Source organism: Paroedura picta, chromosome 1, assembly GCF_049243985.1.
Source record: "Paroedura picta isolate Pp20150507F chromosome 1, Ppicta_v3.0, whole genome shotgun sequence".
In the NCBI taxonomy this organism is placed as follows: Eukaryota; Metazoa; Chordata; class Lepidosauria; order Squamata; family Gekkonidae; genus Paroedura; species Paroedura picta.
Genome location: NC_135369.1, coordinates 61,071,943 through 61,097,089, shown reverse-complemented (window position 1 = coordinate 61,097,089; position 25,147 = coordinate 61,071,943). Strand labels below are relative to the sequence as shown.

Genomic DNA, 25,147 nt, shown 5'->3' with positions numbered 1-25,147 from the left:
AATACACTTCAGGTCCCTTTGATAAAGGTGAGGCCTTTAACGAGTACTGCCAGAGTTCTCAGAATTCTAAGGCTGTAATACAATTCGTATTATCTTCTAACTAAATTGGTAGAAGCAAATAGAGCTTTATCTGTTGATGTGTAGTCTTGTTTTTCTGGCAAATATTGCTTCTGATTCTTTTAGTTCAGTGCCATAAATGATAACAGTAGGCATTCATTTCACATACTTTTAATACATTTTTCGTCCACTCTATCCTGGTCTCCAAGAAACTAAAGAAATGAAACATTAAGATGCAGTTTGAAAGGAGCCAGATCAAGTTCAGGAAATCAGTGACAAATTCTGTGAGCTATTGGTTTTATTCATAAGGGGTTTGCAATAGTTTAGGAATTGATATAGTATACTATCTTATTTCTGCCCCAGCTAAGCACAGTAGGGGCATTGCTGGTTTAAGCCACTGTTAATCTGTCTCAGCTGATAGCTCTTAAATCCTAAAGTAATCCTGTGATCCTGATGATATAGCTGTATATATTATACTAGGTTGTTGTATATGGTACCTGATATTCTATGTCAGTTGTAACTCCATTTTAACATTTTAAATTCAGCTCTATTCATTTTTACTGCCTAAAAGCCTTCGACAGGTTGAGCCATAATGGCCATTTTAGTATGTTGGTGTTGCTCATTGCATTGGCATGCTGACCTCAGCTTGCTACATTAGCAGAATGCAGGTTGACATAAGTGCAGCAATCATTTTCCCCAAAACACTAGTTTTCTGGGACAAGAATTCATTGGAATAGGCCACAGGTAGTGTGAGGGTTGAAGTAAGGATCTGACAGTCCCCTGTTTCTTAAGACCCATCTTTATACTGCTGCCATTAGTGATCCTTTAGACACCTATTTGAATGGTCCTCCTTCAAACAGAAACTGGCCTCAGAAACTAGAATGAAAGGTGGCATCTTAAAGCATTCCTAATCTGCCTGCCTGAATTAGGGCTACCCAGTTCTCTGTTTCACTGTCTTTTGTCCATCATCCACTACTGACTCCTTGCATCATCCTTTTTCATGTTTAGGGTTTCTTGGGGATTGGGGTGGTAGCATATGTTCCAGTGCCAAAATGAATGTTTGACAAAGTAACCCATGTAGTTTGTAGTAATACTAACCGCCTTCCTTGAATTTGACCTCTGTCTATTGAAACAGCCCTCAATAAAAGATATTTGCTTAACTTTAGTTCCTACTTAGATTGCTGAATTAAAAATTACCATAACTTGCCTTTACGTTTTCTACAGAGACCTTTCCCCTCAAATAAAAGGTAATTTCTTCTCATTGTGATTTAGCAGATGAACTGTTTTAGCTGTCTAGACAAATAACCAACTGAGACTGCCTTTTCTACAACAGTGACCTAGTTGTTTGTAATGTAAAACTAATCTCCTTTGACAGTAACCCCAGATATTGTCATCGTTAGATTGCTGTAACATGGATCCAGAATTTTCTTGTTATTTTGTTGTAAGCTTTCTACTTTTTTTACTCTGAATTACTTAGGTATCATAAACATTTATGTTCATCTAGCAGAAAGGGGGCTTCAATTACCATAGAACGTAACACGGGTTTCCAGCGACATCATTAGATGATAATAAGCATTTGTATCCTCCAGTCTTCAGGCTCAAATTAAAAGAAACATCTCCCTAAACCTGTTGCTTATAATGTGTGTCAAACTTTTACATGATAGCTGTGGAGCATAATTCATGGCCTTGTGGCGGGGGGGGTTATCTTAACCATTAGTGGCTCTCTAATGTTTTTGAAAAACCACTAAGGGCGGAGCAATGTCCAGGACACATCCAGATGTCTGTACACTGCTTCCGGCTGCCTGGTCCATGCAGCGCCTGCCCTGAGGAGCTGGCCATGAGGTGCGCTCACAGCCTTGTGGCCAGACGCTCTTTGGCCGCGAAGCAGAGTGGGCCATGCCACACTGACTAGCCTGATGCTCCCTCCGGCCAGTCACCAGCTCACCCGGCAATGGTGAACATTGGCCATGCTGCCAGTGCCGAAGCAACATGCCTCCCCAACAGCCGCTGAGCCCACCCAGACGGCGACCACGCAGTGGCAGTGGTGGCAACAGCGAGATGGCGATTGCGGCCGAACTCCAGCTACAAATCCCCAGCCCCAAGGCCACCACGTGCTCGCCTCACCACCTTTGGAGTACAAGGTAAGGGCCATGAAGGGGAAGCTGCTCCGCGCCTTGAGAGCCCTACCTCTCCATGATCCCACTGCCTCACCCACACCGCTAGCACCTGCTGCATTTAGAGCTGCAGTGGACTTTTTGCCTAGTAGATTATATAAATTAAGATGCAGCTATTTGTTTTTTGTCTTCCAATAGTTTTGGAAATCAGGCATTATTGTGACATCTGGGTGCCACCATAATATAAACAATGGGATATAAATGAAGTTTTCATCCTTGTGTTTTAACATTGACTGAATGTTGATGAGGGAAGAAGGGGAAGAGCTGGTTTGTTGTACCCCACATTTTACTACCCAAAGGAGTCTTAAAGTGGCTTATAATCACCTACCCGTCCTCTCCCCACAATAGATACCCGGTGAGGAAGGTGAGGCTAAGTGAGCTCAGAGCGAACAGTGAATGGCCCAAGGTTATGCAGTTGGCTGCATGTGGAGGAGGAGTGGGGGATGAAATCAAGTTCTCCAGATTAGAGGCTGATGCTCTTAACCACTATACCAAGCTGGTTGCTACTATTGGTTTTGCATTAATCAGGTTGTGAATCAGAAAACAATCTTGAGCAGTTTGTGAAGATTAATGGCCATTTGGCCTAGCTAAGCTAGTTCTTGTATATCAGATTTCTGTGAGGGGGAAATGTACTTTGAATACTAAGAGGGGGTCTGTGGTGGTGTTTCTTATCTCTGCTATTAAACCCAACTCTACCAATATTGGTATTTGGCAGACCAATTAAGGAAAATATAACGATTGTGTTCTGGTGAGGTGGTCACAACTCAGTTAGTTTAGGAGCTTGAAGAGTTTTTTTTTTCTCTCCTGTTCCTCATAAATCAGTTAGATTAGCAGAGCCAGTTTCCTTCCATACCAGATAGCATATTACTGTTGATATTATAAAATATTTGCTTATTTTATAACATTTCTAGCCTCCTTTATCCCAAAGAACTGATTAGTAATATAGCTGTTACAGTTATTTAGAAATGCCTTCTAACCTGAGTGTCAGTATCTTGGTGGGTAACTGCCAGAACCAATTCTCAATTGGAAATGGTTACCATGAAGTAGAAGAAAGGACAAATTCTACAAGGAAAAATAGAGCACAGGTGTCTGATTTCCTTTGTGGTCATTCACAGCATAGTGGGCGTAAATGAGAATGTGACACTATAGAGATAGATCATTATGAATAGCCATGATATTCTATCTGTAGCAGTAGAAAAGAACAGGTGTCCAGTAGCACCATAAAGACTAACAAAATTGGTGGCAGGGCATGAACTTGTGGTGCTATTGGACTTCTGATCTTTAACATTAAAGAATATTTAAAAATGACAGTCATCACTAGTCTCCATGAGTCTCATGGCAGGTGAGTGTAGTTGTCTGCTTTATACTACCTGCCACAAATGGTATCATTCAGGGACAGTTCCAGGAGGCCAAGTATGCTGGTTCCAACATATTCTGAAAAGCAGGAAAAATAATTCCTCTGTTATAAATGATAAAGGGGAGGAATGGCAAAATTCACTGCCTTAAGTCAGGGTAACTGGTAGCAGCAAACTGAGGTTGTCTAGAAAATCACATCTCATGTCCCATATAGTTTTAATGGGAGGTATTCCAATGTTGAAACCAGAAAGCCACAACTGTGTATATACATCACAGAAGCCTGAATAGACCTGATTGGTCTTATCTCTGTAGAAGCTGAGCAGGGTTGGCCACAGTAAGTACGTACTTGGATGGGAGATTGTCAAGTAAAACTGGAGAAGGCAGAGGAAGGCAACGGCAGTTTGGTGTAGTGGTTAGGAGTGCAGACTTCTACTCTGGCATGCCAGGTTCGATTCTGCCACTCCCCCACATGCAGCCAGCTGGTGACCTTGGGCTCGCTAGGGCACTGATCAAACTGTTCTGAATGAGCCGTGATATCAGGGCTCTCTCAGCCTCACCCACCTCACAGGGTGTCTGTTGTGGGGAGAGGAAAGGGAAGGCAACTGTAAGCCACTTTGAGCCTCCTTTGGGTAGAGAAAAGCGGCATATAAGAACCAGCTCTTCTTCTTCAAATCACCTCTGCTCATCTCCTGCTTTGAAAACCTAATTCTCCTGGAGTTGCTGTGAGTTGGTTTGTGACTTGTTGGCACACAATAATTACAGGTATACTAAGATGATGTAGCAATTACAAAAAGGAATTGCTACATCCTGTTTGGGCTTAAAGAACATTTTCTGAAGAAATAGGATGGAAATTATTCCATGAATTCCAATATATGGAAGTTTTTAGCATGAAAGAAGAATTTAAAAGAGAAGCGTAAAGAGATTTTGAAGATGTTAAAGTGAGTCAGTTTTTTACCAAGGCACAAAATGATTAATGGAAAGTCCTAGAAGTCTAAAAGTAAACAACAAGCAAGTTGATATGTTTTGGGAGCAGAGATGTATAATTTCTGGAAATGTTGAACTGAAAATTAATTTTGATAACAACGAAAATACATTTAATGTCTTTTTTTTTAATTCTTATTTCATTTTATATACTGCCTTTTCCCCACAATGTGGGGCTCAATGTGGTTCACAGTAGGAAAAAACCCAGATATAATAAATATATAGTAAAACATTATAATATAAAATACAGAGTATAAAAAGCAAATATTTTACAACTGATAGCAGTGGATCCAGTATTAAGCCTCTCAAATACATTTAACTAGAGAAGGCCTGTCAGAAAAAGTCAGCCTTACAGGTCAGGCCTGGGTCTCATCTGGCATTCCATCAGGGCAGGGTTAAAATTGGAAAAGCCCTGACACTGGTGGATGCCAAGTGTGTGACTCAAGGGCTTTACACCACCAGTAAGCCACAAGATGAACGCTGCACCCGTTGAGAAAGGTTGTAAAAGGTTCCAGACTATTTGGCTAGTTCCTTTTTATTTAAGGAAAGGCTTTCTCGCAGTGGTCTAACTATAGCCTCCTTTAAAGAACTGGTGAAGTTACTCTGTTAGAAAATTCATGATCTCTCTTAGGGGGCCTCCTATCACTTCCCAACTAGAGGTCCAAAGGGCAAGTTGTTGCTCACACAGCATTCAGGACCATGTCCACTTCTAGAAAAGGACCAGATAAAACTGAGCCTCCTTATCACTAATTGCATTTAACTTTTAGGAGAAAATTGAGTCCAATCTTTGTTTATATCGGTTAATAAAAAGAAACAACTGATTTATGGGATGTGAATGGAAACTGGCACAATATTATATGTGGTACTAGGATGATGTAAAAAAAATTATTGGAAGTTGTTAGAACAAGATATATTTTTATGTACTAGAGAATGGCAACTTAATGTATTTAAAAATAGTAGTTCTGTAAAATATAGTGTCATTTTTGTATTTTTTCTTGAATAAATAAAAAAAATTATTTTAAAACAACTCAATTTAAACTGGAAGTGAGGGCCTGGTGGAGCTTCAAGGCTTTATCTGAAAAAGCTCACAAATAAGTCACAGCTGAGAGTTGAGGACTTTTCCCTCAGGGAAATCAGTTGGTCTACTACCCTAAATGACTGTGCTGGACATGAGCTAGCAGATGTGATAGAGGCAGAAAAGAAAGCCTCCTTAGCTGTCTTTCTGATGACTACATAGGTCCTCAGAAGAAGAAAAAGAAGAGTTGGTTCTTATATGCTGCTTTTCTCTACCCGAAGGAGTCTCAAAAAGGCTTACTGTCACCTTCCTTTTCCTCTCCCCGCAACAGACACCCTGTGAGGTAGGTGAGGCTGGGAGCCTTGATATTACTGCTCAATTAGAACAGCTTTATCAGTGCTGTGGCAAGCCCAAGGTCACCCAGGTGGTTGCATGTGGGGGAGCGGGGAATCAAACCCAGCTTGCCAGATTAGAAGTCTGCACTCCTAACCACTACACTAAGATGGCTCTTTTGGGTTCCATAAAGTGTTCTTGTGGCTTTGCTACAAGTTCATCACCAAAATCTCTGTAGTTGTCTGAGCATCTTTTTCAATTCTCTAAGCTCCTCATTGTATCAGGGAGCATAAGAGGCATAGGGGTGCAGAAGACATTGAACAGCAATTTGGTTCTTGGCCTCCTGAAGATTTCTACTGCAGGTCTCAGTGAGCTCGTTGAGAGATCTCGCATAGGTTTCTGAAATCCAAATAGATAAATAAGCCTCCATGGTCAAGCATAAATCTACTTGCTGCCCTTGAAGAGAAGGGAGTTCAGGAAGAAATGATCTGACCATGGCCCTGGCTAATATAGGCTAGAGCGGTGGTCATCAACCCCTGGGCCGTGGTCTGTTGTCGGGCTGTGAAAGCCTTGGCAGCAGGCTGCGGGGGCCGTGCCCCCCCGCCCCCCCGCAGCAAGAAGCTCGCCAGGCTGCGAGCAAAGTGGCCGCCAAAGCTTAACTCGTGGCCTGGTGAGCTTTTTGCTGCTGGAGGGGGGGGGGAGATGCTGCCGGGCGGAAACGCGCATGTGCGGCAATTTCATGCATGTGCAGAACTGCCACGCATTTGCGCCCCCGCTGGGACTGCAAATGTGCATGCACGAAACTGCAGTGTGTGTGCGTTTGCACCCGTGGGGGGTGCGAACGTGGATGCGCGGCAGCTCTGCTCATGCTCGTTTGCGCGGGGCTGCCACTCATGCATGGCGCCCCAGGTTGTCCTCTCCCCCACCCCTCCTAGTGGTCCGCAACCACGAAAAGGTTGCGGGCTGCTGGACTAGAGGACTCAATATAACAAGCTAAGTATTAAAACACAGTATCTTCAGCAATGTTTACAAATCACCAGTAGCAAAAAAAAAAAAAAATCCATAGAATGTGTAAATGCAATAGGAATTATTGGAAATATACTGTCCCAGATAGCACTAATAATACTTCTGGAACACAGAGTTCCCAATAAACATTCCTATTTAGCAGAAGCATACATTAAAAATTTGTATCTTATCAAGCCTTGACATTACTGCTTTAACACCATACATTTCCCAATAACTTAGAATGTACAATTTCACTATTTGGCATACTTGTGACATTTGAAGGAATGAATAACCATATAAGAAGTGTGCTGGGTCGAACGAGTGGTCCATGTACTCCAGCAACCTGCCTCACATAATGGCCAGCCAGTAATTCTGGAAAGCTAGAAAGAAGGCGTAGACGCCAAGGCCTGGTTCTTCATCCTGGAACTTGGTACTCAGAAATTTTTTGCCTCTGAATGTGGCAAGTCATCATGACAAATAGGCACTCCTCCATGAATCTTTCCAGGGTGATTTAAAGCTGTCTGTGCCAGTGGCCATCAGTGTGTGCTCTGGCATTGAATTCCATATGTTAACTGTTCATTAAGTAAATAAGTATATCATTTGTCCATCCTGTTGCCCATCAGGCTTATTGGTTGCCCTCAAATATTCTCAGTATTATGTGGAAGGGGTAAGGGCCTCCACTCTGTACTGCCTTATCTGTTGTATTTTATTTTTTGCTACCTGAAATGAAGGGGGAAATAAGTTGAAACCAGTAAACAAATTTTATAGCAAATGAAAAGTCTGTTCCATCGACAGAAAGGGTCTTACACCAGATATTTGTGTATTGTAATAATATAAAGAGCCTCTTGTGGCGCAGAGTGGTAAGGCAGCAGTCATGGAGTCTGAAAGCTCTGCCCATGAGGCTGGGAGTTCAATCCCAGCAGCCGGCTCAAGGTTGACTCAGCCTTCCATCCTTCCGAGGTCGGTAAAATGAGTACCCAGCTTGCTGGGGGGTAAACAGTAATGACTGGGGAAGGCACTGGCAAACCACCCCGTATTGAGTCTGCCATGAAACCGCTAGAGGGCGTCACCCCAAGGGTCAGACATGACCCGGTGCTTGCACAGGGGATACCTTTACCTTTAATTATATAAAAGGTAACACTAAAGGTAAACATGCAAGAACATATTCTTAGAATGTTCTCTAATACCTTCACTTTTAAACTAGTCAATCAAGTTAGGTTAAGGTCACCAGGAGGAGGTAAATAAAGAATGCTGCTCCTTGCAGGAAGATGCCAGTGATCTGGTACAGAAATGCGTCTTGATTTTAGGTGTTGCATAAGCCCCCAGTATACTTGGAAATTATTCTCTGATGTTATAGGATCTTACAGACAAAAATTTAATTTTGACTGCATTAAAACCTTGTTTTTAAAAGTTTATCATTCATTCCAAAAGAGATAATGTTTCATAGGAGTTTCTTTGAGAGGTCCCCAGAAATTCCAGAGTTTCCCTTAGGAAGAAAGCTTTCACATTTCCCCCCAGTTTTTCTGGCGTACAGGAAAAGTGCAAGATTGGGAAACTCTTGATTACACTGAGGACTGTAAATTTATTGACCTTCCATCATCCTTCAAGCAAACACTAACATGGGTAGAAAAAAATCCCCTCACCATTAAGGCAGCACAAACTAATGCATGAAATGCAGAAAGCAGGTAACCCTGTAAGCTGCAGCCATGGCAGTAGATTAGGTATAGCTATGAGTCTGCATGGTCTGGCATTTTGTGCCATCCTGGCATGTAGTTGGATAGGGACACTATTGCTTCTGTTGTACTGCAGTCACTGCCTGCCTGGTGTGATTGAATTGTGTTGTGTAATGATGCAGGGTGAAATAGAGTAGCTGTGCCTTAGCTTAGTCATGAATGAGGAAAGCATTCTCTGTAATAATTATTCATAGTATAACTACTAGGACTTTTCAGAAAGAATGGTCTTTTCATTAATGATTAAACTAAGACACAACAATTGTCATTAAGAAACCCTGCAACATTGCAGGTTCTAGAGATTCTATTGCAAATCTGTGCTGGTTACTGCTGCATGCCAGCAAATTTCAGAAGAAAATCAGTTTGTGTTTTATAGATTACAGCAAAATGTTAGACCAGCTTTTTTCAACCTATTGACTGTGGAGGAGCCCCTGAAATACTTTTCAGACTTCAAGGAACCCTGGAACCAGGCTGGAAGTGATGTCAGCTGGCCATGCCCAAGGAGGACTGAGCAGGGAGAGAAAGGAGATGGTTTGAGGCAGGAGTAGGCACCCAGCCTCTGTCCCCTTTCCCAGGCACTGCAACCACTCAAGAACACCACCCCAGGTCAATGGACGTGGCCAGTTCCCTGCTTTCATGGCTATGCTGGGAAAAGTTTGTGGCTGAGTCCATTAAGGCAGAAGATAGAGGAAAGGTTGAGAAGCCCCTGGGTAATCTCTGATTGGGAATCCTTGCTTTAGTCTCTGGATCATGAAGAAAGTGAGTGTGCCACAACATCTGATTGTTTTTATGTGCAACCTGTTCCCTATATTAGGACAGAATATAGGAAAAGAGACATTGGCAAAGGTGTTAGACAAGGATGTATGTTATCTCCTTATTTGTTAAGTCTTCGTGCAAAACATAAGGAAAACTGGATTAGGTTTTGGTGAAGGGGAAATGAAAATTGGTGGAAGGCATATTAACAGTTAACAATAGATGATACCACATTACTATCAGAAAATAGTGAAAACTTGAACCACTTACTGATAAAGGTTAAAGCAGAAAGTGCTAAAGCAAGATTATAGCTGAACATCAAGGAGACAAAATCATGACCACAGAGAAATTATACAATTTAAAGGCTGACCATGAAGAAATTGAAATTGTTAAAGATTTCCTATTCTTGACTCAATCATCAACCAAAAGGGAGACCGAGAAATCAAATGGAGATTGGAACTTGGAAAGGGCAGCTAATAAAGGAACTAAAAACAGTCTTTAAGTGTAAGGGTTGTTGTTGTTAGGTGCAAAGTCGTGTCCGACCCATCGCGACCCCATGGACAAAGATCCTCCAGGCCTTCCTGTCCTCTACCATTCCCCGAAGTCCATTTCAGTTTGCACCTACTGCTTCAGTGACTCCATCCAGCCACCTCATTCTCTGTCGTCCCCTTCTTCTTTTGCCCTCAATCGCTCCCAGCATTAGGCTCTTCTCCAGGGAGTCCTTCCTTCTCATGAGGTGGCCAAAGTATTTTGAGTTTCATCTTCAGGATCTGGCCTTCTAAGGAGCAGTCAGGGCTGATCTCCTCTAGGACTGACCAGTTTGTTCGCCTTGCAGTCCAAGGGAATCGCAAAGTCTTCTCCAGCACCAGAGTTCAAAAGCCTCAATTCTTTGATGCTCGGCCTTCCTTATGGTCCAACTTTCACAGCCATACATTGCAACTGGGAAGACCATAGTCTTGACTAAATGCACTTTTGTTGGCAGGGTGATGTCTCTGCTTTTTAGGATGCTGTCTAGATTTGCTATAGCTTTCCTCCCCAGGAGCAAGCGTCTTTTAATTTCTTTGCTGCAGTCTCCATCTGCAGTGATCTTGGAGCCCAGGAAAATAAAATCTGTCACTATCTCCATTTCTTCCCCATCTATTTGCCAGGAATTGAGAGGGCCGGATGCCATGATCTTCATTTTCTTTATGTTGAATTTCAAGCCAACTTTTGCACCCTCCTCCTTCACCCGCATCAACAGGCTCTTTAGTTCCTCTTCGCTTTCTGCCATTAGAGTGGTATCATCTGCATATCTGAGGTTGTTGATATTTCTCCCTGAAATCTTGATCCCAATTTGTGACTCCTCTAACCCCGCCTTTCTCATGATGTGCTCCGCATACAAGTTAAATAGGCAAGACGACAGTATACTGCTTTGCCGAACTCCTTTCTCAATTTTGAATCAATCAGTGATTCCATGCCCAGTTCTCACTGTTGCTTCTTGACTTCCATATAGGTTTCTCAAGAGTCAAATAAGATGCTCTGGTATTCCCATCTCTTTAAGAACTTGCCACAATTTGTTGTGCTCCACACGATCAAAGGTTTAGCATAGTCAATGAAGCAGAAGTAGATGTTCTTCTGGAACTCCCTAGCTTTCTCCATGATCCAGCGTATGTTGGCAATTTGATCTCTAGTTCCTCTGTCTCTTTGAAATCATGCCTGTACTTCTGGAAAGTGTAAGGGTATATCACCCCAAATGAAGATAATCCATACTCAATTGTCCCCTATTACAATGTATGAATTTGAAAGCAAACAGGAAGAAAATTTATTCATATGATATGTGGCATGAAAGGAAAGTTTTACAGATACCATAGACTGTTCTAGAGAAAATCTGCCCAATTATTGTAATCTTGGGAAGCCCTGCTTCAAGAGCCCTCTCCTTCTGAAATTAGGCATGTGTCAATTCCAGAGAGGGCCTTTTTGGTCATGACTCTGGAACAGGCTCTGGAACACGCTCCCCAAGGAGATTTGTATGTCACCTTCTATTGTGAGATTCAAATGAGTAGCCGTGTTGGTCTGAAGTAGCACAATATAATCAGAGTCCAGTAGCACCTTTAAGACCAACAAAGATTTAATCAAGGTGTGAGCTTTCGAGTGCAAGCACTCTTTGTCAGACTATGATCTTCTTACATGACAGGGAATATATAGCAAACATCAGTTCTGTCCTTGGGAAGTGACCAGCAATTCCCTGGGAGGAATCACTGTCTCACAGTTGTATGGAGTAAGCAACATATGGAGAGGTTTGATCTCTCTACCAGCAACACTTTGGTTTCTCTCTGTAGAGTACACTGAATTCTAGGGGATTCATTGGCTGTTTTGACAAAGGACTATCATTGGCTGTATCTGGTTGTGACACAGATGTAACAGAACTGATTTTTGCTATATATTCCCTTGATTAAATCTTTGTTGGTCTTAAAGGTGCTCCTGGACCTTCTATTGTGGTTTACTTTCAGTGGGTAGGGACAGTTTTATCACAGTCCAGTAGCACCTTTAAGACCAACAAAGATTTATTCAGGGTGTGAGCTTTTGAGTGCAAGCACACTTTGTCAGAATATGATCTTCTTATGTGACAGGGAATATATAGCAAAATTCAATGTTGTTACATCACTGGCAGTCTTCAAGCAAAGGTTGGATACACACTTTTCTTGGGTGCTTTAGGATGCTTAGGGCTGATCCTGCGTTCAGTAGGGTGTTGGACTAGATGGCTTGTATGGCCCCTTCCAACTCTATGATTCTATGATTCTATCAGTAGACTGTGTCATAACCAAATGCAGCCAATGATAACCCTTTGTCAAAACAGCCAAACAATCCCCTAGAATTCAGTGTACTTTACACAGGGAGAACTAAACTGCCTTTTATTAGTGATCAAAGGTTCTCACCTCTCCATATGTTGCTTGCTCCATCCGTCTCCATACAACTGTGAGACATTCCTCCCAGGGAATTGCTAGTGACAGTTTTGTTATGTTTGGCATTTCCACAGTGATCCTGCCTTCCTAACCAATGTTTTATGTGTTTTAACTCCATTTTTAAATGGTTTTAATGATGTATATGGAGGTGATTTTAATGGTTTTAAAATGTGATTTTGTCATATGTTTTAAATTATTAGTTGCCTTGGTGGCCCTTGTAAGGGCAGAAGGGCAGGTTACAAATGTTGTAACTAAATAATAAAATAAATCAAGCCTTAATGCTTCCTAAAAGCTCAAATGAAAAAGCTGAGGTTATGCTTTATTCACATCATGAGATGAGACATGACTCATTGGAGAATACAATAATGTTAGGAAGGCAGTAGGTATAGAGGAGGCCCTAACATATAATAGATTGACTCCATAAAGGAAGCCACGGGCCTCCAATTGCAAGACCTGAGCAAAGCTGATAGCAATAGGGCGCCTTGGAGATCATTAATTCTTAGCATGGCCATAAGATGGAAGCAACTTGAAGCAACACAAACACACACACATATTTGGAATATTTATTTTTAATAGCAATTTTTAGTATCCTGTCTTTCAGCCTGAAACCTAGCAATATGTTCAACTAACAAACACGGTATTCCAGCAAAAGCCTTTGGGGACTGAGGTTTACTTAATTGCTTGATGAATTGGGCTCTGTTCTGATCTGCTCCCCCCCCCCACAGCTTTGTTGGCAAGTACCTGAAAGACAGTGGGAATCTGTGAGCACGAGAGTGTGTGTTTGAGAGAGAGTGCTTGAACCAATTACAAATTTCCTCAACTTAAAGCATTATTCTGGTTACCTTTCTTCTGGGCTTTCATAGTTTAGATCAGTGGTCCCCAACCTTTTTGTGGTTGAGGACCGCCTCTGGGGGTGGGGAAGAGCCTGCAGCCCGGGCATCGCGCATGCGCGTTTTTGCCAGCAGGTGGGCGCTAACGCGCATGCGCGGCAGCTCTGCACATATGCATTTGTGTCTGCTGGCGTGACGGTGGCCACGCCTACCTCTCCCCCCCCTCACAGCAAGAAGCTAGCGGCTGCTTCGCTTGCAGCCTGGTGAGCTTCTCGCTGCGGGGGGGGGGAAGGGGCAGGTGCGGATGCTGGTGGCCCGTTACTGAGGCCTTTGCGGCCCAGTAGTGGGCCGCAGACCGGGGGTTGATGACCCCCGGTTTAGATGAAAGGGACAATGTTGAAAGTACATGTGAAAAAATATACTGCGCTCGCTTTGCTTTTCAGAACGCCCCGTAGCTGACAATGAGCGAATGTTGGATCTTCTGCAGCACTATGGAGTCCAGAGAAGTGAAGTTAGGTTCTTTCTCAGGCATGAACGGCCCCCTAATCGGGAAACTGGTAAGCACTGAACTCCTCCTTGTGTGTACTGGTGCAAATCCAACTTGGAAGTAATAGTCTGGGGAAAGGGCACAGCTGATCCCCATGGCATTCTGTTTTGTGCATGGCAAAAGCACCCTGTTCCCCGTGTTCAAATTGCAGTGGAGGTCAAATTGCCTAAAATTGGTACAGTCTTTTCAGTATGTTAAATTTGCCTCTCACCAGAAGAATATCCAGAGGTAGCTCCTTCAGTCACCAGAAAAGACCTGAGATCTGTAGTTCTGTTCCATTGATTTAGTAAGGTGGTGATTAGGTAGCATCTAGCTCATTTATTTGACTTTCTCTGCATTTCATGTATTATCCTGCTTTAAGATGCCACCGTTCCGTTCTTGGGTTTAAATTGACTAACAAGTTAAAATTGATCAGACAGATTGCATCAGGTTAACACAATAGATCCATCATGCAATACATTAGTAAAACAGATTGGGCAGCTTGTGTATCATTTCTTTCCTTCCGATGTTCATATGGAGAAGTTTGTTCTGTTGCTGTTTTGATTAACTTGAACTATACATTAACTTGTACTATACGTTTTTGAATTGCTGTGTTGCAGTAATTCAGTTGGACTGGCATGCCTGCACAGGGACCACACCAGTCTTTGAATGATTGCTGTAGTACATACATAGGACAATATTTAAAGATGTATGGATGAAGCACTGGTTGTATATTTTAATTTTGGTGCAAAGGAAACATGACTGTAAAATAATAAGGGTAGAGTGTACACGTTTTACGCATCAGTCCCCTTGATTTTGCCATAAAGGTTATGTAAAACACATGCTTGGCTTACTGCAGTATTTGTCTATATTAATTTTCATGAAAAAGAGGACATGTTTTCCCTTTTATTGTCCTCTGCATGTCAGACAAGGTTAATGCATTTATTGCACACACTGCATTTTAGCAGAATATGACAGGGCTGCAGTGGCGCTTACATTGACTTACGATTGTTATAGGGTGACTTTGTTCCCTGTCTAAAATTGCAGATCTCCTTGATTCTTCTCCTTATTCCAACCTTGTAGAAGGAATGCTTGAAAGAAATCCGAAAATATTTTTGTACTTTATCTTATCCTTTAAATCTTTTTGCTTAATAAAGGGAGTGGACCAAGACTGCAAGATCCAGGCTTGAAGAGGAATGGTGTGAAAATGCCTGGTGAATGGAGAATGGAAAATGGAGTAAGTAGTAGCGTAACTCTCTTTTCAGTGTGAGAAAGCCAATAATTTATTCTGATGAATGTGTGTGTTAATTTTAGGAGAGAAATCTTTCCTTGCCATGGATATTTCTGTACTCCATTCACAGTTGCTTCTAGCATCCAGCTCCCCTTGCCAGGCCGTGGCGAGGCTGGTCTGGGTGGGGGCGAGCTCAGGTGGGCATTCTCCACGTCCCTTCCACCCGGGCAGCCCTATCAGGGCCTCACCAGGCTAGGGTGATGCTGGTTGAGGTGGGGGTGAGCTTGGAAGGGAGCTTCTTGCCTTCTCCCTCCCCACCCAACCACCCACCGGGGCAGCCCTGCTGAGGCCTTGCCAGGCTGCAGTGAAGCTGGTCACGGTGGGGGTGCCTACTCCTGCCTCAAACCATCTCCTTTCTCTCCCTGCTCAGTCCTCCTTGGGCATGACCAGCTGACATCGCTTCTAGCCTGGTTCCAGGGCTCCTCGAAGCCTGAAAAGTATTTCAGGGGCGTCTCCACAGTTAATAGGTTGAAAAAAGCTTATGAATCAAGCTTGGATTTATAAGTATTGGGGGGGGGGGGTGTTCCATCTACAGAATCTTCTCATGGCATATGCCTTTACCCTGTTCCGGGGAAGTAGCTTTATAGGATAGTGCAGGAGTCCCCAACTTTCCTGAGCCTGAAAGCATCTTTTGGTATTCCGAGATGGGTTAGTGGGTACAGCACAAAACAGTTGCCACAAAATTGCTGTAGCAGGAGGCAGAATCAGGCACAAGATGTCTGCCAGAGCTTACCTTCTGTCACAGCGAAGCTTCTTAAGTTGTGATGGCAGATGCTGCAAAAGCAGCATTTCTATGGATCTACACAGCCAATCAGATATGCAGTGGCCAACCAGAAGCCCTGTGGGTTAAAAGCTCCACCTGCCATATTAATTTTCTAATAACATTTGGCAGGCATCTAGAAAGCTGTGGGAGGGCAGTAACCATGTTGGCCATCTCTGTGTTAATACATAGTGGTTTTATGGGTGGAGTGTTGTAGCCTGAGTTGTCCATTGGATGAGAATGTCCAGCATGTACCTTCTGGTCTTGTGGCTGTCCAGAATCCAGTAGGACAGTGCAATGCAAATAGCTTAACTGTATTTGTTCTCATGAACTCTTCATATTACTTGAGGAATTACCCATTTATAAATGCTAGAGAAATCAACTTTGTACTCCTGATGCCAGATTCTCAAATAATAAAATGGCTGTCTGCAGCCATTAATGGGTTTAAAAATACAGTGTTGGTAAACCATTTTTTTTATTCTCCCCCCCCTTCTTTCTTTAAACGGAAGGTCAGTGCTCCAAGGATGGATATGACCCTGGCTGAACTGCAGGAAATGGCATCACGACAACAGCAACAAATAGAGTCACAGCAACAAATGCTGGCTAATAAGGTTTCTAAAATAAATTTATTTTGAAACAATCTGTGAATAAGAAAGCAAAAAATGTCAGTTTTGTAAAGAGCCTTAATGTTGGGAGTGCTATGAAATCAAGTATTCTAGGGCAGTGGTCCCCAACCCCTGGTCTGGAGACTGGTACCAGTTCGTAGATCAGTCGGTACCGGGCTGAGGCTTCACCTCGTCCACCTTGTCCTCCTCCCTGGCTGCTGCCTCGGGGACTGCCGTGCCACTCTGCTGCCGGCTCATCTTTGGCGCTCTCTGGCGGCTGCCATGGCTGGGGCTCCCCCTCATTATGGCACTGCACAGCTGCTGCTGGCAGCGCCCCCCAGTGGGTGGCAGGATGTCAGGGGCGCCGGCGGGAAAGCAAGCAGAGCAGGAGCTCAGGCGGAGGCGAAATCCCTCGGCAAAAGACTACCCTCCACAGGCCTCAGTAAAATTGTCAAGTGTTGACCGGTCCCCGGTGATAAAAAGGTTGGGGACCACTGTTCTAAGGTGATGTGTGTGGCCATGGCCATCCAGTGAGGCCACAGTAGAATCTAGACATCCTTAGTGTGTACTCTTGCTACTTTTGAAATATATCAAATGGCACCCTGCAGGGTTTTGTTATCCTTCAAAGCTAATGAATTGTTCTAAGGTGAAAAGATCACTCATGGCAGACAAATTTTCCTTAGAGGTAGCTTGCTACCCACTGCCATGGGGAGCCAGCATGATGTAGTGGTTGAGACTGGCAGACTTGAGATTGGAGAACCAAGTTTAGTTCCCCCACGCCTGATGGGTGAACTTAGGCAGTCATAGTTCTCTCAGAACTTTAGAATCATAGAGTTGGAAGGGGCCGTACAGGCCATCTAGTCCAACCCCCTGCTCAACGCAGGATCAGCCCAAAGCATCGTAAAGCATCCAAGAGAAGTGTGTATCCAACCTTTGCTTGAAGACTGCCAGTGAGGGGGAACTCACCACCTCCTTAGGCAACCTATTCCACTGCTGAACTACTCTGACTGTGAAATTTTTTCCCCTGATATCTAGCCTATATCGTTGTACTTGTAGTTTAAACATTACTGCGTGTTCTTTCCTCTGCAGCCAATGGGAACAGCATCCTGTCCTCCTCCAAATAACAATCTTTCAGATACTTAAAGAGGTCTTTCATGTCCCCTCTCAACCTCCTTTTCTCCGGGCTGAACATTCCCAAGTCCCTCAACCTATCTTCATAGGGCTTGGTCCCTTGGCCCCAGATCATCCTCGTCACTCTCCTATGTACCCTTTCAATTTTTTCTATGTCCTTCTTGAAGTGAGGCCTCCAGAACTGCACACAGTACTCCAGGTGTGGTCTGACCAGTGCCGTATACAATGGGACTATGACATCTTGTGATTTTGATGTGATGTCCTTGTTGATACAGTCCAAAATGGCATTTGCCTTTTTTACTGCTGCATCACACTGCCTGCTCATGTTTAGTTTACAATCCACAAGTATCCCAAGGTCTCGTTCACACACAGTGTTACCTAGAAGCGTATCCCCCATCCAGTAGGATGCTTTTCATTTTTCTGACCCAGATGCAGAACTTTACACTTATCTTTATTAAATTGCATCTTGTTCTCATTTGCCCATTTTTCCATTGTGTTCAGATCTCGCTGAACTCTGTATCTTCTGGAGTATTTGCCAGTCCTCCCAATTTGGTGTCATGTGCAAACTTGATGAGTAGTCCCTCCACCTCCTCATCTAGATCATTAATAAATATGTTAAAAAGTACCGGACCGAGCACCGAGCCCTGAGGTACCCCACTACTCTCCTCCCTCCAGTCTGATGAAACACCATTGACAAACAACTCTTTGAGTGCGGTTCTCTAACCAATTCCTTATCCATCTAACTATCAGAAAATCCAGATTGCAGTCCTTCAATTTATCCATCAGAACATCATGGGGAACCTTATCAAAAGCTTTACTAAAATCCAAATAAACGACATCTACCGAATTTCCATGATCCAGCAAACCTGTTACTTGGTCAAAAAAGGAAACCAGGTTGGTCTGACAGGACCTGTTGGAGACAAATCCTTGCTGACTTCCTTGGATCACTAAATTGTCCTCCAGATGTTTGCAGATCACTCCCTTTAATATCTGCTCCATTATCTTCCCCACAACAGAGGTCAGATTCACTGGTCTGTAGTTTCCCGGGTCATCCTTCCTCCCTTTTTTGAAGATCAGAATAACGTTTGCTTTCTTCCAGTCCTCTGGGACATCTCCAGTCCTTAAAGAGGTCCCTTTCTCAGCCCCATCTGCCTCACAAGTGAAATGTGAGGGAAGGGGGATGAAGTTTGCAAATTTTATTATAGCAGTGGTACTGAGAAAGAAGGTGTGTAACCCTTTCCTTGAAAGCTCATGTTGTGATCAAAATCATGTACCTCTTTCAGCTTGATGTAGTGGTTAGGAGTGTGGACTTTGAATGTGTCGAGCCAGGTTTGATTTCCTGCTCCCCCACACGCAGCCAGCTGGTGACCTTGGGCTTGCTACTGCACTGATAAAGCTATTCTGATCGAGTTGTAATATCAGGGCCTCGCCTACCTCACAGGGTGTCTGTTGTGGGCAGAGGAAAGGGAACGCAGATGTAAGCCGCTTTGAGACTCCTGGTACGGAAAAGCGGCATATAAGAACCAACTGTTCTTCTTCCAGTACCCCTCCCAAGCAGCTTTCCTACGTGTAGGGGGGTGGGACCTGCCTTCTACCTTCTGTACTCTCATGTGAGCCTCCTAAAGTGGTTTTTCTTTTGATAATGAATTGTAATCCTTATACCACACACATTTCTGCTTGACACATATTAGACCCTGAATAATAAAGCAAGAGTTTAACTTTCTTCAGTGATTGGTCTTTGGTCTTAGTAGTTAAAATAATCAGGTGCTTTGCAGTGTTCTATACTGTAATGCATAATACATAACATGTGCAAAGTATCTTCTGTTCCAGAAATCACAGTATCTAGTGTCAGTATTGTTATGCTGATATCATGTATTCATCAGTTTAATAATAGTCATATCTTACACACCTACAGGAGCAGCGGTTAAAATTCTTGAAGCAGCAGGATCAACGGCAGCAACAGCAAGCAGCAGAGCAGGAAAAACTTAAAAGATTAAAAGAAATTGCTGAAAATCAGGAAGCCAAGTTGAAGAAAGTGAGGGCACTCAAAGGGCATGTGGAGCAGAAAAGACTCAGTAATGGGAAATTAGGTGAGTTGCCACTGAAAACAGCTTGGGTGGCTGACTGCTAACCTTTATGTTCAGTTATTCCTCTGTTGGAGTTGCTAAATTTGTTGGGAAAATTACCATGTTAATGTCATTGATCATTTCATTGCAGATGCTGCATTTATAACTCTTGGGGCTGCAGTCTTATGCTTAGAAGCAAGCTCTTCTGAAAGACATGTATTACTTGCATTGGGCATTTAGTGTTGTTCAGCTCAATCCAGAGGATTGTTGTGCTAGTGATGGCCATTTGTCAAAGCAACAACATAGTTTATCTGTGCCTTTCGGACATTCTGCAGGAAAAATAACAGGATGTGCCCCTCTGCAAGGCAAAGATGGCATAGCGAGCATGCCAGGGAACATGGTAACTGTCCAGCGATTCAGCCTCTGTTGCTGTATGCCAGCCTTCCCCCCCCCCCCACTTCCAAGACCCAGTAAACAGGATCCAACAACAGCACAACCCCAATAAAGGCATGGAGCCTCTTGTGGCGCAGAGTGGTGAGGCAGCAGACATGCAATCTGAAGCTCTGCCCATGAGGCTGGGAGTTCAATCCCAGCAGCCGGCTCAAGGTTGACTCAGCCTTCCATCCTTCAGAGGTCGGTAAAATGAGTACCCAGCTTGCTGGGGGGTAAACGGTAATGACTGGGGAAGGCACTGGCAAACCACCCCATATTCAGAGTCTGCCATGAAAACGCTGGAGGGCATCAACCCAAGAGTCAGACATGACTCCGTGCTTGCACAAGGGATACCTTTACCTTATTATTATTGTTGTTGTTGTTATTAACCTCAGTTGTAGGAGCCAGCACTGCTAAGGCAGCACCCAGGTTTGTGCTAGGTGTTAGGAAAAGTGGATGGAGACTCCCTGGCTGGGGCAACTGGATTCCCAGCCCTGCTTGCATGTCAGTGCATTGTTGCTCCTTTCGGTTGAGCCCGCAAAGATGAAATGAGACAGAGCAGCCATACAACATGGACTTTGTTCTCCCCTTTGGGTGCTGGTGCTAAGTGCCTGTTCCGCCACCCAAGTGCAGTTCTGTGTGCTGTGTGTGTGTGAGTGTGTGGTAGAGCCTTCTGTGTCAGGAGTTCTGTGCCACATGCCCACTGAACTGTTGGGTGTCCTGCGGGGTTTATGTAGTGTGGGGGATTGTAATTGGGTGTGAGGAGGGGGAATTGGTGGCTGCTGGGGAAGGGGTGATTGGTTGCAGCTGTGAATGGTATCCTGTACTCTGCCTAGTCTTTGCCGCAGCTCCATGCTGGGAGGGGGGGGGGAGCCCAAAGCAACATTTGGCCCATCCCATTGTATGGGCACTTATGGGCTGTGCTGTGGTTAGATAGATGGCATAATTTTCCACTGGTTTTGGGGGGCCAATCCTGGACTTGGGTCAGTTTAGGGCAGTGACTAGCTCCTGTCATGCTCCTGGGTTCTCCCCTTCCTGCTGGTGCTGTGGCTTGTGTTGGTATTGCTTTGCAGCATTGTTATGCCAGTATATGCCTGGGGCACAGTGCCAGCAGGGCCTGTGTCTCTCCTAGATGTGTCTGTGCATCTCAGTGATATGTGGATGGGAATACTTCATTGTGCATTTTCACCCTTCTCAGGATTATGCTGTTTCTCTGGTATATGTTTAAATAATTCTAGATGATGTCCTTTGACCATTCATCGGAAGTGAATTTACATCCTCCAATGTTGACCTTGCTTCAAGTCTGTTTAATGTTTTTGCTTTATTCGCTTTTCTTCAGTCCATTTATTTTGCAGGACTGTTTTGTGTAGTAAGAGGTTTGGATGCTTAATTGTTGGGATCTCCATTGGAGAAATTAGTTGCTGTTGACTGTGTTCTTTTGGTTTGTCTTTCAGATTTTTGTCCTGTCCATTTTTATGTAGTGCTTCCTCATCCCCTTGTGTAATGTATACCCTTTCCTTTCCAACGTGCTTTCTAGTTTGTGGTCCATTAGAAGAATACCAAAATGATAAAGAAGCTGGAATACCTTTTTATGAGAAAAGATTGAACAGATAGGAGGCCAGTTAGAAAAACAAATAATTTGGGAGGAACATAAACAAGAAATCTGTCTAGTGCATTTTATGCTGCCTGTCCTCCAAGGAATTTAGGATAGTATGGATGATTCTGCTGGCAGGGGCTCATGGGAATTGTAGTCCATGAACATCTGGAGGACCACAGGTTGACTACCCCTGGACTAGATGACCCAGGTTGACCACAGATTGACTAGATGACCCAGGAGGTACCTTCCAAGTCTATGATTGTATGAAGGTGGCTTAAAAAGGTAAAGGTATCCCTTGTGCAAGCACCGAGTCATGTCTGACTCTTGGGGTGATGCCCTCTAGCGTTTTCTTGGCAGACTCAATACAGGGTGGTTTGCAATTCCCTTCCCCACCTAAAATGACTTCAAGAGAAACTGTGAAACATATTTTATTGAATATGAGAACACAAGTAAAACTTCATGCTGATAACATTCTCAAATAGATAATTGCCTGGCCAGATGAACAGCACCAGTGAAATAATCCTGACCTGGAGCGATGCCTCTGGTTTCAGGTTTCTTTTAGCCTTTCAAAAGCAAGATAATAAAATAGATTCAGAGGCTGTTATTCATCTGTCTTCAGTTCTGCTGTATGAATGTGTGTGCTTATTGTTAACTGTATTGTCAGAAACACTTTTTGAGAATTAAATCCTGGGCTGGCAATATACAGTCTCGACTTTTCAGTTCCTTGGTGTTATAGCTTGTTTTATATGGTATAAGCTATCTTTTGCAAATAAAGCTTCATAAATCCACCCCGGCACATTTGTAATGATAGAATCAGGCAAAATTCTTTTTTAAAATTCTGGTCTTTTAGTATTTTATGGAAGTCTTTTATGAAGTGGAGGACTGCTTCAGTTCAAAGTAGTTAGTTGGAGTTCTCCAGTACAAAATTTTATATCTCAAACATGGTCTAGTAATGTACATTAGGCTAATCTGAGCTTTAAAAATTCTGATTAATTCAGCAGGATACTAATTTTGATATTTTTTCACCTATCAAAATGGCTGAGCCTGAAAAATCCTGAAACTATAGCCACAGTTGAAGTGCATTTAAAGAGCTTTCAGTCCCTTTAATGGCTTTTGGAGTGAACACTTAGCTTGGAGAAGACATTTAGAGGAATTGCGAGCCTTTTAAATGCCTTCAGAGTTCACTTGCACTGCTACTGCAGCTTGCAAAATTCATTTAAAATTTAAATTCCTGTTAAAGTCTAAAAGCCTTTTCCTCCAATGGAAACAGTGGAAGATGGGGGCACTTCCAAAAAGGGCCTCCCTAAAGCCCCAGATATCATGAAACGATTCTCCTTTATAGCCTATGGGGACCATTGACTATAATGGTTGTCCTAGGCTATAATGAAGCCATAGAAAATGAGTTTTACCAAATCCAAATGCCACACCAATACTGGAATTTGGGGAAATTGGGAAATTGCAATATTTTTGAATCTGAAAAATACTGGGGGGTTTGTTGTACATCCCTAGATAATTAATACCTGACTGTCTTCTTCCACCCAGTGTCCCCATTTTAGCCACCAAAATATGATGCCTTGTTTACAAAATGTCATGTGCATTCTTGCATTTACCTTGTAGACCATTCTGGAACTAAAAAAGAATTACAACACTTTTCTTGATGTTTAGATCCTTTCAAAAAGTTGGAACTGATGACTTGATAGTTCCTAATCAGTGTCTCTTTCCCTGAGTTCTCTGCTGGTGAGCTGCCCGTTGCTTCTGTCCCCTAACAGCTGCCTTGGAGGCAGCCCACACTGAGTCATTCCTCAGCCACTGCTATTGTGTTCTGTCTTTCTCTCCAGTGGAGGAGATTGAACAGATGAACAGTTTGTTCCAACAAAAACAACGAGAACTGGTACTGGCTGTGTCAAAGGTAGAGGAACTTACCAGACAACTGGAGATGCTAAAGAATGGTCGGATTGACGGTTACCATGACAACCAGTCTGCTGTAGCTGAGCTTGACCGCCTGTACAAGGAGCTTCAGGTAATTGCAAATCAGGAGCGCTAACCTGGCACAATAGCTAAAGGGGCTAGGTCATACATTGCCTTACAAAAGATCTTAATTCACCATTTCCCTGCAAAACAGTCAGAATTGTACAACCTTGTTTCATAAGTGATACATTGTTTCTCTGTATTTTAGCTTTTAACTGCTTGATATGCTGTTTAAAGAAGGAAACCTCAACTCAAACTTTCTCACATGTCTCTCCTTCTTTTACAATTCACATTTCTTAAAAATTGTCAATTTTCATCCTATCATTTGCCTTGCAAGTTATTTGTCCCTGATTTTCCTCTTTTGATTGTGCTAAGTTGAGGAACAAACTGAACCAAGAGCAGAATGCCAAGTTGCAGCAACAGAGGGACTGCTTAAACAAACGCAACTCAGAGGTGGCAGTAATGGACAAGCGTGTTAATGAGCTGAGGGAACGGCTGTGGAAGAAGAAGGCTGCATTACAACAGAAAGAGAATGTTCCAGTGAGTGCCAAAATATTCCTTCCTCCTTCTGAATTAAAAATTCTAGAACATTGTGGGGGGTGGGGGGTGGAAGGGGGTTTCCATGAAGAGGCAAATTTCCCTTGCAGCATGAAAATGTTCTAGTAACACATCAGCCTTTAACTTAATCGTTTATAGGCAAGAATGTTGCTTTTTTAAAAAAATGAAAATGCAGCTTGGTTGTAAAAATACCTTTGTAACAAGAGCCTGCTTGTTTTTTCCCCAAAGGAAGAGTGTGATGTAATATTTTAAATGCCTTTCTTCATGGTTCTTTAGGTGACTTCAGATGGGAATCAGCCACAGCCAGTGGTGTCTACTCCAAGTCGGGTGGCAGCCGTTGGTCCTTACATCCAGTCTTCTACCATGCCACGCATTGCCTCCAGGAATGAACTTCTAGTCAAACCTGCCTTTCCAGATGGAACTGCAGCTTTACAAGCCCCTGATGGTCCACTGAAAACCCAAACTCTACCAAACATGAGAGGCGGGGTTCTTTCACAAATGAAGGCTCCTATTGGTAATTATCATTTTAAAACATTCTCCCATTTCCACTTACTGTTTCACTTCATCTGCTTTGCTGTTTCCAATATAACAGCAGGTATACAAGCTAGCTTGTCTTGATTTCATTTATTTGTCTGAAAGTAATGATGTATTTTTGGTCTAGTTTTTCCAATTAGTTTAATTGGCTAGAAGCCAGATCTGACTTTTAAACAGACGTTTGCTTCATCCTGTGTAGTGTATTCTGTTTATCCAGTATGCTTGGTAAAATTGTCAATACAAAAATATTAAAAGTGATACCTGTCTTCAAAATTAATGTCTAATTTATCATGATATAATTGGATCGTGCAAATTTTGTTAATGGTAAACATTTCATGTTATGTTAACATTGCGGTACAATTTCTTTTAAAAAAGCTTACATCTTAAAGTGGAAAATAAAAAAATATAATGTTGGGTAATCCTTGGAAATCGAAGAAGGAAGCCAACCCAAAGTGAAAAATTAGCAAACTGATACATAGTTCATTTTCGTAAATAGGGGTTCC

At 43.0% G+C, this 25,147-nt stretch overlaps 1 protein-coding gene across 3 annotated transcripts in view; it reads left to right on the top strand.

Moving 5' to 3' along the window:
* The window catches only part of TP53BP2 (tumor protein p53 binding protein 2), a 70,313-nt gene that overhangs the window by 26,641 nt on the left and 18,525 nt on the right, over positions 1-25,147 (top strand). For all 3 annotated transcript variants that reach the window (XM_077340400.1, XM_077340409.1, XM_077340416.1), the window contains exons 3-9: positions 13,620-13,733; positions 14,860-14,939; positions 16,263-16,364; positions 19,405-19,579; positions 23,423-23,604; positions 23,928-24,092; positions 24,387-24,624. In XM_077340400.1, the coding sequence (XP_077196515.1) occupies positions 13,620-13,733; positions 14,860-14,939; positions 16,263-16,364; positions 19,405-19,579; positions 23,423-23,604; positions 23,928-24,092; positions 24,387-24,624 (1,056 nt within the window). The remainder of the gene's footprint in view (positions 1-13,619; positions 13,734-14,859; positions 14,940-16,262; positions 16,365-19,404; positions 19,580-23,422; positions 23,605-23,927; positions 24,093-24,386; positions 24,625-25,147) is intronic.